Raw genomic sequence first — 18,737 nt, 5'->3', positions numbered from 1 at the left:
TAACATATATAGCAACAAAGTTTAGACGCCTTTTATCGTGTCAGAATATACATGACAACAAAAAACTGCATACATACAGTATTTTCTGGATGTGTTCCAGTAAAGTAAAATTAAAATAATTATCTCAATTGTCGTTATAGCATTGCTAAAACAACAACTCTAATAGTGGCCTAAAACTTTTGCACAGTACTGTATATCCTGAGTTTCTGTTATTTTTGATATTATTACGATGTATTTTAGTGTTTTCATAGTCAACATGTTGGGTCACTCAGACACACACACACTCATGTTGACTGAATGTTTGTTTACTGGATGTTGCATTCGTGGTCACGTGAACGTGTGGGGAAACCCAGTTCCCAGTCATATGAGACGAGAACAGTGTTTTGTTTTGTTTGTGACATCATGAGTTTTCATACTTCAGTCATTTTCTGTCAAAAAGTTTGGTTATTTTCCCATTTTCACCCATTTTATTTCCAAATAATACCAGTATCAGTAAACCACTCACTCTCCCACACCAAACCCCACAGAGAAAATCAGTGGACGAGTGTCCCCAAACCTGGTCTGAGTCATAGTACATATTGATTCTGAAATTGTCTTTTATTGATACACAGTCGATCATTAACGCGTCTGTCCGAGGGTCATGCGGTGATGCTGTGCTCTTTCCCACAATTCAATGCTCTTAAATGTGACCGGAAAAGTCCAAAAAAATGTGACCGTAATTGACAAACGTCCCCATAAACTGAGACACTGGGACATTGATTTATCAGCTGCGTAACGAGGACCCTTCAGTGGACAAAAGTGGACCACAGAGATGCCCACATGACCCCCGTGTGTGTGTGTGTGTGTGTGTGTTTTAACTGAAATCACTGTCATTTCCTGGCATATTTTCTGCCGACTCATCAGGTCACACTGATGAGACAAGTTAATGATTGACAGATTGATTGATTGATGACATCAGAGGACGGAGGACATATCAGGTGGCCAGTTAGACTCCTCCCATCACAGAAGGACAGGTCGTCTGTCTGCAGCTGCAGCTGTCAATCTTTCAAAAATATATGTTTTAATGTTTTAAAATATTTCCGTTAAGAAGAAGAAGCGGAACTGAAGGAAACATGAGATCCGTCGGAGTTTCTCTGGTTTTTCTCCTCGTCGTTCACTCTGACACCGTGAGTAAAACCTTTGTTTGTTTGTTTGTTTGTTTGTTTGTCGTGTTTTGTTATCACTAAATAAACACAGTGTGGCAGAAATACTCGTAAACGTACAAACGTACGGCAGGTTCGGAGGTTAGCAAAGCTCCCTCTGTTATGCCTGACTACATAGCAAGAGGTGCTAATGTCGCTAAAGTGTAAACTTTGTGTTTGGGGTGTGTTGGTCTCACTAGCTCACTAGCTTGACGCTCAAGCTAGTGAATGTTGTTTTCTTAATTGACAGAAAACAACATTAGCTAAGGCTCGCGTAAAGCCTAGTTAAAAGCATTTAGCTAAAGATTAAGAGAAAGATCGGTCCATGGCAGCCAAATTAAAGGTAACAAGCACGATAACGCTAATGTTAGCATTAGCTAATTGTTCACGCAGAATATAATTTCAACCCTTTATCGTGTTTGCTAATCGGATGATTTTTAGTTCTGAAGGAGATGCGGAAAAATTTATTTTTTGCGAACTTGTTGCGTGTAGAAAACATCGAACACTGGAACGACGTGCAAGTGACCGTTCAACCAGCGCATTCATTTATCTTTCAAAGATTGCAAACATAACACAAAATTCACATCCACTCACCTCTTTACGACATAGAAAAAAAGTAAAAACAAAAAATGCCCCATAACGGAATTTATCGGTAACGGCTGTTTCAGTGGGAACTATCGGATCACGAGAACCCGGCACCGCTCGAGCAGATATCGCAGAAACCACAAAAACCACAGTTTCCGATTCCGCAGCCAACCTTGGCCCCGCCCCCAGAGGTCTCCAGCCCTGACCCCACGCCGCAGAAGACACCGAAATCTCCGGGTCCACGTGAGTGCGTGGACGAGAAGTAGGTTGTCGTCTGCCTCACTTTGATATGACCTGCATTATTCTTAACGTTATCTTTGACCTTTTTTTTAATGATTTCCGTAGCTCACTGTCGCCCCCTGCCTGCACACAGACTCGTGAGTCATGTGACCTGGTGTTCTGTCCCCCGTGGGAACGCTGCATCGACGGACAGTGCTCCTGTAAGCTTCCCTACATGTGTGACATGGACGACGTGGCTCCAGTTTGTGGACGCGATCACAGAAGCTATCGCTCGTTCTGTCAGGTCCGAACTTCGTACAAACAAAATTTACATATCCACTGTGAATATTCCTGTTTTTCGTAATTGTTTTGTTTGTTTTTAAACTCCAGGTGATGGCGGTGTCCTGTCGGCTGAGGAAACCCATCATGTCGCACTTTGGTGAAAACTGCATAGGTCAATATTGTTTTAGCACCTTTAGCGCAGTATTTTACGATATAAAAGATCTGTATTTTTGACGTAACGTTATCTGTCTTTACGCAGAGAGCGTTCTAAAGTTCGACAGTTCGATCGACGCAGACACGGGATTGGTCAGAGTCTTCCTCCCCGACACCAAGAGCTCGCAGGGAGGCGAGAGCCTCCTGGTTTGTGCACAGACCTGGAACATGGAGGCCGCTAACATCGTCTGTAAAGAGCGCGGAAACGAACTGTGAGCTCATTTTTATTCAACTTTTTGTGTGTTTTTTTCTTTCCGCTCAAGGGGGCGCCACAGCCGATGACCCGCATATTTGCTTTGGCAGAGATTTTTACGGTTGACATTTTGATTGATGTTTATATTTTAAAAGACGCACTTTTTATTTTTATGTGTTGGGAAAAAAATACTCGTCAGTGGTTTGGAGGTTAGCAAAGCTCCTTCTGTTATGGCTAACTACGTAGCTAGAGGTGCTAATGTCGCTACAGTGATGCTAATGTGAAAATTTGTGAACATTTGTGTTTGGGGTGTCTTGTGTTCTAGCTAGCTCGCTAGCTCTATCTCTTAAGTGTGACATGATTAGCTGACACTGGAGCTAAAGTTCGGAAAGTCGGATATTTCTCGTAATGTGAGCTAAGCAAGGTCAACGGTGACGCTCAATGTGACGTTTAAGATGATGAGTCGGCGTTACTGGTAAGTAAAATGTCGCGAAATAAATATTTGAGGTAAAAACAACAAGGTTTTGGCGATTAAAAAAATGAATAAGTAACGCATTTTCATGAACAGGTAGCACAAAATTTGCTTTGGCAGAGATTTTTACGCCATTTTTTCCGGGCCTGGAGACCATTTGTGTAAGACATAATATATATAATATAATAAATAATATAACTTTGTTGTTTTGTCCAGCGGCGCCGCAACAGCTCATCAAGTCTCATTCGCTTCCCTGGCAACCAAAGATCCCAACAAGCAGTTACCCGGCAGCTGCGTGAACTTCCGTTGCCAAGGTTACGAGAATTCCCTGGCCGAGTGTGAGATCTCCAACAAGGCCACTGTCGGACAAACCGTCGCCGCGGTGACGTGTTACGAGCCTCAGGCGCGTCCAGGTGAGAGTCCGCTGACGCGGTTTTCTTTCCGTTGGTTGTCGTGTGTTGTGTAGCCATGACGACGTCAGACTCCGCCCCCTCCCCCCCCGATGTGTGTTTCAGAGTCAGACTGCGGCTTCACCTGCGCTAACGGCAAACGTGTGACGGCAAACAGGACGTGTGACGGCGAGGACGACTGCGGCGACCGCAGCGACGAAATGTGCTGCAAAAGTAAACGCACACACACACACACACACACCAACACACACACCCACATACACACACACTGTGTGAATCCCTTGTGTGTGTGTGTGTGTGTGTGTAGGTTGCAGGAATGGAGCGTTTCGCTGTAAGACAGGTGTGTGTGTCCACAGCGACGCGCTCCTTGACGGACAGATGGACTGTCTGGACGGCGAGGACGAATCGGTCAAACACGAATCCAAGAAAAGTGAGATTCACACACTTCTATTTTATATTTTTGAAGTTTGTAAACCACTCACTATCCCACACCAAAGCCCATCGTGAAAACCAGCGATTTTAACGTCACACACACAGGAGCTGTTGATCCACTGCTGCCTCCATCACTAAGTTCTAATGTGTTATTTTGTAAAATTCGACGTTTGAAATCCTTCGTTCAGATTGACATCAGTGACACAATGTGACCACACGAGGCAGCAGTAGACCAGCAGCTCCTGTGTCCCTGTGAGCTAAAATCACTGATTTTCTCTATGGACTTTGGTGTGGGAAAGTGAATAAAAACACAACCTTTTTTCTGCAGAAACAGAGACAGGACTGAGGAGACTCACGACGTCAGGTATGATGATGATGATGACGATGACGATGATGATGATGATGATGACGACGTAACAGGTGATAATCATGACATCCATGTTTCTTTATTTTTATTATTTCAGAGTACATCTCTCCTAAGAACGGTACGTAAAAAAAAACAAACGCCGACTTAAATCTGATCCTCAACAGTGTTTGATGGAAACCTGTGTGTGTGTGTGTGTGTGTGTGCGTAGAAGTCAAAATAAACAGGGTTAACATGGAGTCGAAGTTTCAGTGTGGGGTTCCTAACGCCACCACGGTGGACGACGAAATCGTGGAGGAGCGAGTGGCAGGCGGGCGAGTGAAGAGGGTGGTGGGAGGAGTCCCAGCCAAACCGGTCAGTGGCTCAGAAATATGGGCGTGGTCAAACTTTAGTGTGTGGACACTCGTTGCGGGGTTTCACGACAACTGCTAATTTACCACCGAATTAAGCGGATATAGTAAAAAAATTTTACAATGTAAATCATCTCTTGTAGTAAAAAAAAAAATTGAGCAAAACTTTTGTCCATTTTTTATCATATAACTCATGTTTTTGTTAACATAGTAAAAAAAATTCTAACCACAATATTGCTTTGTAGTTATAAAGTTATTTAGTATATTTTGTACTTTTTTACTAAAAGTCATTTGTAACAACATATAGTATAAAAATGTATAATGCAAGTCATTTCTTGAAAAAATGGAACAAAACTTTTTGAAAATGTATTGATCATATAAGTCATATAACGTTACACAATAAGTTCAAATGCCTCACACTTCACGATCGTCTCTTCAAAACAGCTTCAAATCCGGGGCTGAAATCTGGCCGGTTATCCTGTAGTGTGGGGCGGGGCTTAACACAACTACTAAAAGTCAATGTCAATGTTTTCGATCGGTGTCGGTGGTTTTAATCGCTAAAGTTACCTTCAAAAGCTCCGCCTTAATGACATCTCACCAGAAATACAAGGAGCTAACAAAGATTTTAGCAGAATTTGTGAGTGACGCTTTGTGTGTGTGTGTGTGTGTGTGTGTGTTTGTGTTTGTGTGTGTGTGTGTGTGTGTGTGTGCACACGCACAGACTCAGATCCAGTGGCAGGTTGCTATTCAGGAATATCAGGCGATCAACTGTGGAGGAGCGTACATCGGGGGCTGCTGGGTAATCACTGCGGCACACTGCGTCAGGTATGTTAGCTTTAAAATATCAGCAGTAGCCGCACATTGTCGTCTTCAGAGAAACAATAACCAAACGTCGGGGTCCCGACATCTGACGGATTTGCGAGTTAGTTTGTGTCAAGCTTTTTTTTTTTTAAATGTGCAATGTCTGGCAACTTAACGCGATTTTTGATCCATGGAGCAAATTTTTTGTAAATAATATTTTTGTATTATTAAGTAAATTTGTAAAAATTGTAAAAAAAGTTTATTTTTAGTAACAGGTTTTTTAAGAATAAAATAATAATTCTAATGTATTTTTTTTAGCGTATATTTTTGGTGACGTCTTAAACGTGTTTTTTGCGATTTTTTTTTAACGTGTATTCTGCTTGGTCACATGTTTCAGTAATATTTAATATTTGTGGTGATGTCACAGTCAGGTCATTTTTTTCTGTTTCTCTCTCTTCTCTGTTCTAGAACGAACCCGTCTGTGTTCAAGGTCAAGTTTTCTCTCTGGAAAAAGTTTGGGGTTCAGGGCACGACGGACGTGGTTCCCGTGGAGGAAATCATCATCCACCCGAGGTACGACTGTCGTTTTCCCGCGTCCACGGATTCGGCGCTAACACGGCGAGTGCAGGCTAACTTTACGACTTTACGAAATGCAGGTACAACCCGAACACGTACGAGAACGACATCGCTCTGGTGAAGATGAAGAAGCTTCCTTTCAAGGAGGAGTGTTTCACCGAAAACCCGGCCATCAGCGCCGTGTGCGTCCCCTGGTCCACGCAGCTTTTCCAGCCCAACCACACCTGCAGCATCTCGGGCTGGGGACGAACCGCGAGTACGTACATTTACCTCCTGCCTTCGGGTCTATGTTATCAGAATTCTACGTTTTTCTCAGGAAACCTTTTGTCAAATAATTTTTTTGTAACTACCGTATTGTTTTGCAGTTATAATTTCTTTATTATAGAATATTTTTGTGACAATTATTGATTTATTTTTTTGTTTTAAAAGAAGGGTAAACATTTGGTGCATTTTTAATCACATTTTGATCGTGGTTTTAAACATAGTTACATGTTTTTGTAAAATATAGTAAAAACATTTTTTTAAATGCAGGTTATTTCTTATATTAGTAAAAAAAATTATTTTGCAAATTTTTGATCACGTAAGTCATGTTTTCGTTAACATAGTAACAATGTTTTACTACTATTATTTATGACTTTTTCTATTTATTTATTTTAAACCACAACATTGTTTTGTAGTTCATCATTTCTTAATCATAATATAATTTTTTTGTAACAAAAAATGTTGTAATATAGTTAGTCATTTCTTGTAATAGTAAATGTTGTAAGTCATATTTTTGTGAACATAGTAAGTACTTTATTGTTTGTGTGATTATAATTTCTTAATTACAGCATATTTTTGTTAGAAAATAATTTTTGTATCAGAAAAGGGAAAGAATTGTAAAAAATGTTGGATCACATTTTGATCACTTTTTTAAACATAGTTACATTTTTTGTAACAACATAGTAAAAAAATGTCATGTGTTACATGGTAACAATTGTTTCTATGTAGAATATTGTTTTGTTAATTATAAATATCAAAAAAAATTTTTTTACAATGATTGCAGTGAGTTGAAACACAAATTGGCAAATGACCTTTCCCTGTACCCTTATTACTTATACGTGTTTTTGAGTCACTCGATCACTGATGTTTTGTGTTCAGGCGGCCGAGCCGCTCAGGTGTTGCTCTGGGCGAACGTCTCCATCATCGGCAACTGTCAGAGATTCTACAAAGATCGCTTTAAACCGGGGATGATGTGTGCGGGTGAGTGTGAGAGCAAGCGTGGATGTGTGCGGGTGAGTGTGCACGCTTGAGCGTGTGAGTGTGGACGCGCAAGCGTGGACGTGTGAGAGTGAGTGTGGATGTGTGAGAGTGAGCATGGATGTGTGACAGTGGACGTGTGAGAGTGAGTGTGAACGTGGACGTGTGAGTGTGGACGTGTGAGAGTGAGTGTGGATGTGTGAGTGTGGATGCGTGAGTGTGAGAGTGGACGTATGAGAGTGAGTGTGGATGTGTGAGTGTGAGCGTTTCTAACAGAACGCTACATAACAGACATTAACGTACACGTGTACCATGTGACAGGTGATCTGGACGGGAGCGTGGACTCGTGTCAGGGAGACAGCGGCGGTCCACTGGTGTGTGAGGACGAACAGGGCGTGTCCTACCTGTGGGGCGTCGTCAGCTGGGGAGATAAATGTGGTCAGGCGGGATCACCAGGAGTTTACACACAAGTAACGCACAACTAAATATGTTGTATATCTACAACACTGCTCAAGAAAATCTAGTATATATATATATACATATATATGTAGTATATTTATAAAATTGTTTACACTAATTAAAGAGGAAAATAAAACTCAGTCTAGATGCAGTATTTTAAGTATAGATTAATTACATCTCTATATTCAGTTATTTTATTCTTTTATTTCTGACAGGTCGCGTATTTCTTTGAGTGGATCAGGAGTCACACGGGCTGGGCGGCAGTTACCAAGTTCAACTCCTGATGTTGTCTGCAAAATACTGACCAGATCAAGCGTCGGTGGATCCCGCGCTGATGTTTTTGGGGTTTTTTTAGCGATCGCTCGCTAATTTAGAGAAAGAAATGTCACATTTTCACAGTTTTAATTATGTTTTTATTCTTGTGACGCACTTTGACTTTGTATGAAATTGTGCCGTATAAATAAAGTTTCATCGATTGATTGAATAGACCAAAAATAGCCGGAGTGTGCGTTCTACGCTTTGAAGAAGGAACTTGAAAGGAGAGCGTCTTTCATCAGCCTGAATGGTAAGACAGCATTACACACTTGGCAAAAGAGAAGAAGAGGTCTTTAGTATGTGAGCTGTAACTGAACTGGACTGGACTGGACTAGGCTTCTTCAGACAAGAATCTTTGCAGAAGAAGTCATTACATCTCCCTGAGATATTTAAAAAAGAAGAGTTATTTACATCCTTTCTGGTAAGTCAAGGCCACCGTAGTTAACTGAAGAAGACGAAGTGTCACCACTAGATGTCACTGTTGCCCACAAAGTCAAAGAGTCTCTGCCAGGGTCTGAAGCGTCGGACAGTTCCGTCACTTTTCCCTTATACAGCTCTAGCACCAGTCGTGTTGTTTTTCCATGACTTCATAGCAGCTCCTCCTCAAAGGGGGCGGAGTCGTCATAGCAAGACTTTTAAGTAGAATTTTGTGATTATGAGTAGGTTTTGGAACTATAAGTATGATTTTGAAGTCTTTAACTTTAAACGACAGTTGGACATCGTTGATTTTGATTCTCGACGTCGCACTCATGACTCTTCAGTGACGACAAACACCAAAAACACCAGGTTCCAGGTTCTGTCACTGATGGAAAAGCACAAAAAAGCCGTGCTGGAACTGTAGAATGGAAAAGTGTCATTTAAATAATGGACAGACAGAGAGACCCATGTGTAACACATTTCAAAACAAAACCTCAAATTCTGTTGTTGATTCGCAAAATTTCAGATCTGTGAGAAAATGATTTGAATTGGATTTTCATTTGTGTGTGTCCTCCTTTGCAGGCCTTTGAGTATGAGTGTGACTGAGAAGCCAGAGGAGTCGGGCTCCGTCCACGTCCCCGTGGAAATGATCACATTTGGGAAACCACAGGTGGCGCCAGAGCTCACCAGCTTTAAGAAATTGAAAAACCCCATGACTGAGGTCCACAGCTTCTCCCACCTCCCACATCGTTCTGCTGTGGACCTGGAGTTCAATGACCTCTCGTACACCGTCCCTGAGGGCCCCTGGTGGCGGAGGAGAGGTAAAAAAGCCCTCCTCACAAGTCTGTCGGGAAGATTCAGCAGCAGAGAGCTGAATGGCATCTTGGGGCCCTCTGGAGCCGGGAAATCCAGTCTGATGAATATTTTGGCAGGATACAGGGAGACCGGCATGAAGGGTCAGGTCCTCGTGAATGGACACCCACGAGAGCTGCAGACCTTCAGGAAGATGTCCTGCTACATCATGCAGGATGACATGTTAGTGGCACACCTCACAACAAAGGAGGCCATGATGGTTTCTGCCAATCTGAAACTGAACGAGAGTCAGAAAGTCAAAAAAGCTCTTGTGAAAGAGATCCTGATGGCACTGAATCTGGAGGAGTGTGCTCAGACGCGCACCAGCTGTCTCTCTGGAGGTCAGCGCAAAAGACTCGCCATCGCCCAGGAGCTGGTCAACAATCCCCCGGTCATGTTCTTTGACGAGCCCACCAGTGGTCTGGACAGCATGTCCAGCTACCACGTGGTTTCTCTGATGAAGTCTCTGGCGAAGGGCGGGCGGACAATCATCTGCACCATTCATCAGCCCAGTGCCAAGCTCTTTGAGATGTTTGATAAGCTGTACATCCTCAGTCAGGGTCACTGCATATACACAGGCACCGTGTCTCACCTCATCCCTTTTCTGAGGAATGTGGGCCTCGACTGCCCAAAGTATCACAACCCGGCGGATTTCATCATCGAGGTGGCATCGGGGGAGTATGGAGACCTGAATCATATACTGTTTGAGGCTGTCAAGGGTGTCCTGTGCATCAGGGAGGGAAAAGAAAACAAGATCTCAAGGAAAGATTGTTCACCTCATTCTCAGCATCACGGTGACAAAGGGAACCCGGAGAAACGGACGTTTAACACCAATACGTTTACACAGTTCTGGATCCTCTTAAAGAGAAACCTAGTGACCACATGCAGGGATTTGGTTCTGACCCACTTTCGGATCATGTCCCATCTTTTTATCGGAGTGCTTATTGGCTTGCTTTATCTCAAAATTGGAAACGATGCCAGCAAGGTCTTCACCAACACTGGTTTCCTCTTTTTCTCTATGCTCTTCCTGATGTTTGCTGCCCTGATGCCCACTGTCCTAACCTTTCCTCTGGAGATGTCAGTGCTTATGAGGGAACATCTGAACTACTGGTACAGTCTGAAGGCCTATTACTTGGCCAAAACCGTGGCTGACATTCCATTCCAGGTGATTTGTCCAGTCATGTACTGTAGTATAGTTTACTGGATGACCGAGCAGCCACCGGAAGCTGTTCGCTACCTGCTGTTCGTAGCCTTGTCCATGTCCACAGTAGTAGTAGCTCAGTCTGTGGGTCTCCTCATAGGTGCTGTGTCACCATCTCTGCAGGTGGCAACCTTCTTGGGTCCAGTCACAGCGATACCAATGCTCCTCTTCTCTGGCTTCTTTGTCAACTTTGACACCATTCCCAAATACCTGCAGTGGAGCTCTTATGTCTCCTACATTAGGTACGGCTTTGAAGGTGTGATCCTGTCCATCTACGGGATGAACCGCACTGAGCTGGAGTGTCCGGACTCGACATGTATCTTCCAAAAGCCTGAAGAGGTCCTGCAGCTGCTGGATGTGGAGGATGCAAAGCTGTACGTGGATTTCATAGTGCTGGGGATTTTCTTCCTGATCCTCAGAGTATCGACTTACCTGGTCCTGCGCTACAAAGTCAAGTTAGAGCGTTAACAACCAGAGGCAACCGACGGATTCTTGTGCTGATGGACCCCGATCGACTTCACATTCATGCAGTCATCCAGATGTTGTGCTGCATCATTACCAGTGGTGATTTTGGTCTGGAATTTCTCAGACATTCCTCTCATACCCGCCCTTGCTTCAAATCAGCCAATGAGAAGCGCTCTGGGGCCCTGAACTTCAGGCCCCACTGCCCGGATCAGACATCAAGTGTCTACAGAGGAAAGTGCATTCATCAAATGAAAACTGTGGACATTTCATTGGGGACAAAGTTTATTATAAAGTTTATTTATAGAGTTTATTATTGACTTGTGCTCAACGACATTTTTGACACAGGAAAACACTTATAATAGCAGCGCCCTCTGGTAGGGCCATGCAGGAATCCCTGTTCTAAGTAGTCTTTACAACTGTGACGTATATCTAGTGAGAATGAGAATGATGAACATTTCATAGTAGGTGACACTTGTTTTTACACATTTATGTCCTGATCTCTGGCTCCTTTAAAGATAGCGAGAAACGTGGGTGTCATAGATCATGTTGCCTCGGTCGCTTTACACTATTCAATATAAGAAAAATCTGGCATACCTAAGTCAACAGGCTACTCTACTCCTAGTACAGGCTTTGTTCATCTCCCGCCTCGGCTACGGCAACACCCTGCTAACGCCCTGCTACAGGCCTCCCGATGGTCCAGAACGTCTTCAGTCAGCCTAAAAGGTCTCCCCTCCGTTCATTGAGCTCCTCTGGCTAACCCAAACCCTTAGCCGCCCACATTGGTTGTACATCTTATTTTGTATTGACATAACTTTATATTTACATTGGATGCAGTATTTGAGCTAGTTTTACTTTATCTAAAGTGTAACATCATCTTGACAAAAAGAAACTTTTCACGAAGAACAGTTAATAAAAAAAACAACTTTAAAACTCTCTTTTCTTTAAAAAAAAAAAAAAAAAACATAAAAGGAGAACTTGAAAAAATACTAGGAAACATTTTGAACCTTGTTGACCGGCTTCTGCAGACGGATGGCACTTCTCAACTTCTGCAGGTCGTCGTCCACCTACACACACACACACACACTGTTTAATGTATGTATTTCATCTAGAGCCGTAGAATTTTTTTATTAATTATTTTTTGGTTATTTCTGTTTTTAAGAGGTGGCTAATGCTAAGCTAACTACATTTATATTAACATATGAGGTTGAACCAAGGAAATTGTACCCCATAAATTGTATGTTTCTGTAAATATATATATATATATATATATATATATACATATATTTGTATGTACAATATATAAATATAACCTTCTTACATGTATGTAGGATTGCCTATACACGTATATATGGGCGATCCATCTAACGCAATAAAGTCTTATTTGCTCAATTCAAATATTTCAACATCTTAAATTTGTTGCGTGTGTGTGTGTGTGTGTGTGTGTGTGTGTGTGCGTCACCTGTGCCAGTTTGTCTCTGAGCTCATTGTATTTGACAACGTCAAACTTCTGATGAGACGCTTTGCGGTAAAAGAAGTGAAGGAACTGACGGTCATGCACGTCCGGACAGAAGAAATCCTATACACACACACACACACACACACACACAGTGAGTGAGAGAGTCACATAAACGTGTCATAAAGAAATAAAGAAACAGAGTTCTTTACCTGTCGTGTGAGCATGTAGTAGGAGAAGAAGATCATGCTGGTGGTGTAGGTGATGAAGTAGGTGACAGGCTCCATGGTGTCCCACTCAAACACATTCCTGACACACACACACACACACACACTTAGGTCAAAAATGTTCAAAACATTTCCTGTTAAACACGACGTCGTTTCAGGAAATAGCGCTCTATAAACGCTGTAGTACCTATGCCAGGCCTGTGCGCGGCGCTGCGGTGCCGCTACATTAAAAACGGGGGAAGAAGACGTTGACTTTTTTTTATATTTTTTTTTTTTCCCAGTATATGATCAAAGAAAGAAAGAAGGAAGTCTGGATGACCCCAAAGTTCTTTTTTGGGGTTAAGACCTGGTTTTAGGGTTTGAGTCGGGTTTGGGTTTAAAATAAAGGGTTAGACATTTTTTTTGATGGTAAAAAAAAAGTACATTACCAGGTGAGATAACCCAGGAACCCTCCCTGCAGTGACAGGTAGGCAAGCCCCACCCACCCCAACATCGACGCTTTTGAGTGTGCGTCCTTTGCCATCTGGACTTTCACCTACAAACACACACACACACACACACACACAAACATAAATACAGTCATTTCATTTTCATTTTGAAACATTTTATATAAATATATACTATATATATATATATATACATATATGTGCAGTAAAGGGCCATCATGAAGAAAACATTTTTTTTACCTATGCATATATACTTTTATATCCAAACACTTTTATTCATAATGGCATATCCTGATATAATTTTTACATAATTTTCTCGACCTCTACTGAACTGTTGCTTTTTCCCCAGAAACAAGTTTCACGTAACCGGCCCCTGACTGAGCGAACTGGACCGGCGGGTGACTGGAGTTGGAATGTGACGTGTTTTACCGTCTCCAGAGGCTTCAGCTGCTCTTTCAGCTTCTCCTGTTTCACCAGCAGCTCCGAGTGTTTGGCGTGTTGCCGCTGAGGAAGCGTCAGAGCCGCGTGAAGGAGTCTGACCATGTACTTCACGTCGTCCACGCCCGACACGTGCTCGTGAGACGGACCTGGTTCTCACACAAAACAGCACTTACAGACGATGCTTTCATTCTAATGCACAATGTCGTGTTTTATATACGAGGGAGTATTTATATACATGTATTTGTTTTTTTAATCTTCATATTCACATGAAGTAATGTGGCTAACGGTGCGCCCTAGAGGCACGCACAGGTTCATACCTTGCCCGAAAGAACGAACGTTGTGTGTGACGTCGTTGATGACGAGCTGGAAGTCTTTATTTAAAACTGTTTCCATGAACGTGCAGGAGGAGATTCTCTGTCCATCTGAGGAGACAAAAGAAAGTTTCTTCTTTATTCCTGTTCTGCTGCCTTTGTGGGGACCACCTGAATTTTGGGAGTTTGTGAGGACCTGAGGACATGAGCTGAAAGTGAGTATTTTGTGGACAGTTTCAGAGAATTAAGACATTTTGGAGCGTGAGAATCCTTGTTGGTCACTGTGGACATTTACACGAGCAAGTCAGGACATTTTAGAAAGTATGTAGATTTAACAACACATTTGGAAATGTGGGAGTTTTTAAGTTTTTTCCTTTTTAAGATATTAAAAGTTAACTTAATGATTTGTTTAGAACATGTTAAAATATTTTGGAGCACGAGAATATTTGTTGGTCATTATAAACTTTTGAAGGAAGTTGAAAACTTTATGTTTTTGTTAAGAGAAGAATTGTTTTCTTTCTAACCCAAGTATGGAAATGCTAAAAAGAAAAAATAGGATGATAACTTAAATAATTAAATTCTCTTAGAATTTAGATACTAAATAAAGATATAATATAATGAAAGGCATAAAAGTGAGGACTCTTTGAAACTACTTTTAGCTTGTTTTTTTATTATGAAGGGTGTGTGTTTAGAGGGCGTGGTCTTCATAAGTGAAGTTGTTCAGATGAGAGTGTTTAGGGGGCGTGGTCTTCATCAGTGAAGTTGTTGGGACGAGTGTGTGTTTAGGGGGTGTGGTCTTCATCAGTGAAGTTGTTCAGATGAGAGTGTGTTTAGGGGGTGTGGTCTTTTTGAGACGAGTGTGTGTCACCTCCGTTGAGCAGGACGGCGGAGTGAACTCCGCGGTCTTTGGCGGCGATGTCTCGCAGCAGGTCGCCCACTGTGGTCAACATTGGCGTCAGAGTGAAACGACCCTCGTGACCTGCAGGAAGACGCACGGAGAGGACCGGGCGACCGAAGCTGTAACGAACGGACACATCTGAAAGAGAGATATATACCACATTAGTGAGTCTCCTTCAAATCTCCTGAATGCACCTCTTTATACCCAGGAGGGCATGAATTAATCAAGTATAACACTCGATATAGAAATGTGTGAAGGGTTTAAATCACTTTTAGTTGAAGTTGAGAGAGTTTACCTTTGGTCGTCGGTCGACTGCTGTAGCGAGAAAGAATCCAGACAGAACTGGACTGAGACACAAAAATGAATTATTACAGTCACAGAATCAAGAAAGGTTCACATTAAGTATCAATGTCTGCTAAATATACAAATATATGGTTTTGTTTGTTTGTTTTTCACTGCATAAAGATGTCTTTCTTTGCTGTCTTGTCACCTCCCGTTAGCCACTCCCTTTTTTTTACAGATCAATCTGAACTCCTTTTTAAATTTATTTTGCAAAGCTCAGGTAAATTTGTGCAAGAATCTAACAACTGATGGTGTCACAAAAAAATATAACATTTTCAAAAAAATTCCTACCTTGTATAATGGGGAAAATTGTAAAAAAAAAAAGATTTGGTATGTGTTGCAGAATTAAACTCTCTACCATATATTCAATTTTAATTCTAATCTGATCCAGGTGACGGATTTGGCTGCAATATAAATGTCACACGGTTCAGTCGTATTGTCAAATTTAAAGTTAAAAGTTTATTATGTTCAAAAAAATGTAGCAACTTCCTGTCTACGTTTCTTTTCCAGATCAGTCTGAATGTTTTAAAAATGGCTTTATGACCTCGGTCAAGAGGTTTTTGTTGTCGTCGGCATAAATTTGCCCCACTTTTATCTACTTCTTGTCCACATTTTTTGACGGATCAATCAGAATCTTTAGTAATGGGTAGGTGATCGCCCAACTATGTTCCACTTTGATTTTGGTTAGGATCTAACAACTCACACCATCTCAGAAAACATAACGTTTTCAAGAAAAGTCTCATCTCTGTGAAAACTCATCAATTGTCTGCATGTGAACAGGATCAGATCCTCCAACATCACACTCAGTTTCATCCAGATTAGGGATTTGGCGGTGATATAAACGTATTCAACATGTTTAGATGTGACATCGACGGTAACAGCTACTGTATAAGCAGATAAAGTTATGTACCAGTGGAATAAAACCACATCATTTTACACCATGAGTCAAATATTGGCAGCTGTTACAAGATTTGAAGTCACAGGAAAAGTATGTAGTTCATTGCTGTTGCTGTATTATCAGATTTAAAGTTTGTCACATAACAATCCAAACTTTTAAAGACGAGTTTCTGATGTTTCATAGATGTCTTTCTCTGCCGTTACACAAAAACTGCATATTTTTTTACTCTAAATTCACAGTTCTGCAAATGTGAAGGCGTGTGGAACTCACTGTGTAGATCCCGTCGTGTGTTTTGCGTGGAGAGCGGCAGAAACCGAACCTGCACACGGACCTGGAGACAAACATGATGGATCCGGAGCTGCAGCTCGGCTGAAAATACTCCCACACTCTCCGTGTGTGTGTCGTAAAAACTCTTCCTTCCACAGGCAGGAATGTCCGCGAGGCGAGTGGAAACAGGTTTCCTGCTTCACTCTCAGGTTAACTCTTGGGTTAACTCTCAGGTTAACTCTTACCTCACCGCATGAGTCGGACGGGTTTAAACCTGTTTACCCAAAACTTTTAATCTAAAAAATGTAATTTAATATTTATGTTCTCTGTTAATATATACATTGGATTATTTTATAATTGATACATAAATGTGTAGTAACTTTAGAGAGAGATGGATACTCTTGTGTGTTAAGATAACTCTACAATATTCAAACAAATAGTCACTTAAAAATGTATTTATGCAAAATAAAACTCCATTTTATAACTATATTTTTGTAGTTCAAATATATGTACTGTATATATACAGTATATATACATATATATATACATGTATATATATATATATTTGTCTGTCAAATTGTGCACAACTCTTAAGTCTCTCAATATAAAAGGTACAAACTTTTTAACAAACTATACAATTATATACTACTTAAATGTAAGCCCAGGTGTGTTGACTGAATGAGTAACTTTTACCAACAGCTGTATAAAGTAATATAAAACTAAAATTTTGAGACTAAAACATATGATTTTTTTCTTTATGTAACTTTTATCAACAGCTCTACTCGTATCAGCTAATATAAAATAAAAATAATAATAATAATAATTAAAACAACACACGTTCCGGAAACAGGAAGTGGTTTTTACGGAGAAAAAAAAAATGAAACGTTTCTTGTGCGCACGAGAAACGTTTTTTTTTTTTCGATGTTTCCGGTTTTAAACTTCCTGTAAACGAACAAGGAAACAAACACAGGGAACGAGACGAAAAACAAACAAAGACACAAATAAATGAACAAAATGACCGTCGAACAAATGAGGAGCTTTTTAAAATGTGATAAATGTGTTTCTCTCTCCTTCTTGTGTCGCTGCAGCTGTCGTTATAGACCACAAGGGGGTGCTGCTGTGCTACTTTCACCGAGTCTCACACACACACACACACACACACAGTAGACGCAGTTGTCCCTCACACCAAACCCCACAGAGAAAATCAGTGATTTAATCTCACAGGACACAGGAGCTGTTGATCCACTGCTGCCTCCATCACTAAGTTCAAATGTCTTATTTTGGTTAATTCAGGGTTTGAAATGCTTTGTTCAGATTGACCTCAGTGACACAAAGTGACCACACGAGGCAGCAGTGGACCAGCAGCTCCTGTGTCCCTGTGACGTTAAATCAGTGGTTTTCTCTATGGGCTTTGGTGTGGGAGAGTGAGTGGTTTCCAAACGTCTGTCTGACAGTGAGATGAAGACGTCAACGTGTTCTTCATCATCAGTTTCCTGTAATGTTTCAACCTTCACATACTGTGTGAATCTGATGAATTCATGATTCAGATGCTGTTTTAATTTGTTTTTATTTAGGATTTTTCCTCCTCCCTCTTTTTAATTCTTTTATTTGCTTCTTTACGTCTTTATCTTTGCCTTCATCTCCAGAACATGACGTTCTCTTCAAAAGCTCTGTGTCTTTTCTTCTTCTTCTTCTTCCCTCCTTCTCTGAACCGCAGATGGTGAATATTAGGTTTCACTTTAGATACACTGATATCACACACACACACACACACACACACACACACACACACACACACACACACACACAAGGAAAAAGGTGAAATAGGTGTGAGAGGTGTAAATGTGATATGGGTGACATCATAGAATTTATCTAAAGGCCAGTGTGTGTGTGTGTGTGTGTGTGTGTGTGTGTGTGCGCACGCAGCTGTTTTGTGAGTATGCAAAGGTTAAATGTCGTTCAATAAAGTTCACAACTTCAATTGTCATCAAGATAAAACACAATATGTAAAATCCCTGTGTGTGTGTGTGTGTGTGTGTGACATTATAACATGACACAACGTTTCCTGTCATCAACGTAAACTTAAACTGTTCGTAACTTGACGGAACAAAAAAAATGTTAACGTCCATCCTATGTTTTTTGTTCTTTTGTCCCCCTCTGCTTACTTTGAAGGGGCGGGGCTTATGTCCTATACTCCAGCCAGCCACCAGGGGGTGTTCCAAATGTTTATTATGTCATCAACTGAGTGAGTGAGTGAGTGAGATAAATCAATAAAGTTGTTTGCAGCTAGGTCAAAAAGTGTGTGTTGCTGCTTTGTGAACCACTCACTCTCACACACCAAAGCCCATAGAGAAAACCAGTGATTTTAGCTCACGGGGACACAGGAGCTGCTGGTCTGCTGCTGCCTCGTGTGGTCACTTTGTGTCAC

General features: G+C 41.4%; 3 protein-coding genes across 4 annotated transcripts; 2 read left to right on the top strand and 1 right to left on the bottom strand.

Moving 5' to 3' along the window:
* Positions 1–987: 987 nt before the first annotated feature.
* Positions 988–8,271, top strand: cfi (complement factor I). Its single transcript, XM_058624591.1, has 17 exons — positions 988–1,166; positions 1,850–2,028; positions 2,112–2,289; positions 2,376–2,439; positions 2,527–2,692; positions 3,362–3,558; positions 3,661–3,768; positions 3,863–3,985; positions 4,316–4,351; positions 4,452–4,472; positions 4,563–4,705; positions 5,423–5,526; positions 5,971–6,075; positions 6,159–6,334; positions 7,219–7,320; positions 7,639–7,787; positions 7,992–8,271. The coding sequence occupies exons 1-17, from the start codon at positions 1,113–1,115 to the stop codon at positions 8,058–8,060; spliced, it is 1,974 nt and encodes a 657-aa protein (XP_058480574.1). The 5' UTR covers positions 988–1,112; the 3' UTR covers positions 8,061–8,271.
* On the top strand, positions 8,259–11,994 carry LOC131456331 (ATP-binding cassette sub-family G member 4-like). Of its 2 annotated transcripts, none has more exons than XM_058624595.1 (2): positions 8,259–8,341; positions 9,091–11,994. In XM_058624595.1, exon 2 carries the CDS (start codon positions 9,101–9,103, stop codon positions 11,027–11,029), a length of 1,929 nt encoding a protein of 642 aa, XP_058480578.1. In that variant the 5' UTR covers positions 8,259–8,341; positions 9,091–9,100; the 3' UTR covers positions 11,030–11,994. The 2 variants fall into 2 exon arrangements, with proteins under 2 accessions (XP_058480578.1, XP_058480577.1); XM_058624594.1 differs by lacking the exon at positions 8,259–8,341 and adding an exon at positions 8,357–8,512.
* Positions 11,973–16,510, bottom strand: LOC131456365 (calcium uniporter protein, mitochondrial-like). Its single transcript, XM_058624648.1, has 9 exons — positions 16,313–16,510; positions 15,098–15,149; positions 14,773–14,940; positions 13,911–14,015; positions 13,582–13,739; positions 13,135–13,241; positions 12,692–12,788; positions 12,486–12,602; positions 11,973–12,090 (listed from the first exon to the last, which is right to left on the bottom strand). Exons 1-9 carry the CDS (start codon positions 16,385–16,387, stop codon positions 12,013–12,015), a joined length of 957 nt encoding a protein of 318 aa, XP_058480631.1. The 5' UTR covers positions 16,388–16,510; the 3' UTR covers positions 11,973–12,012.
* Positions 16,511–18,737: the final 2,227 nt, after the last annotated feature.

This window comes from Solea solea, chromosome 3, assembly GCF_958295425.1.
Source record: "Solea solea chromosome 3, fSolSol10.1, whole genome shotgun sequence".
NCBI classification, from domain to species: Eukaryota; Metazoa; Chordata; class Actinopteri; order Pleuronectiformes; family Soleidae; genus Solea; species Solea solea.
Note: the sequence above shows the minus strand (reverse complement) of the source record. Positions and strands in the feature narration are given on the sequence as shown.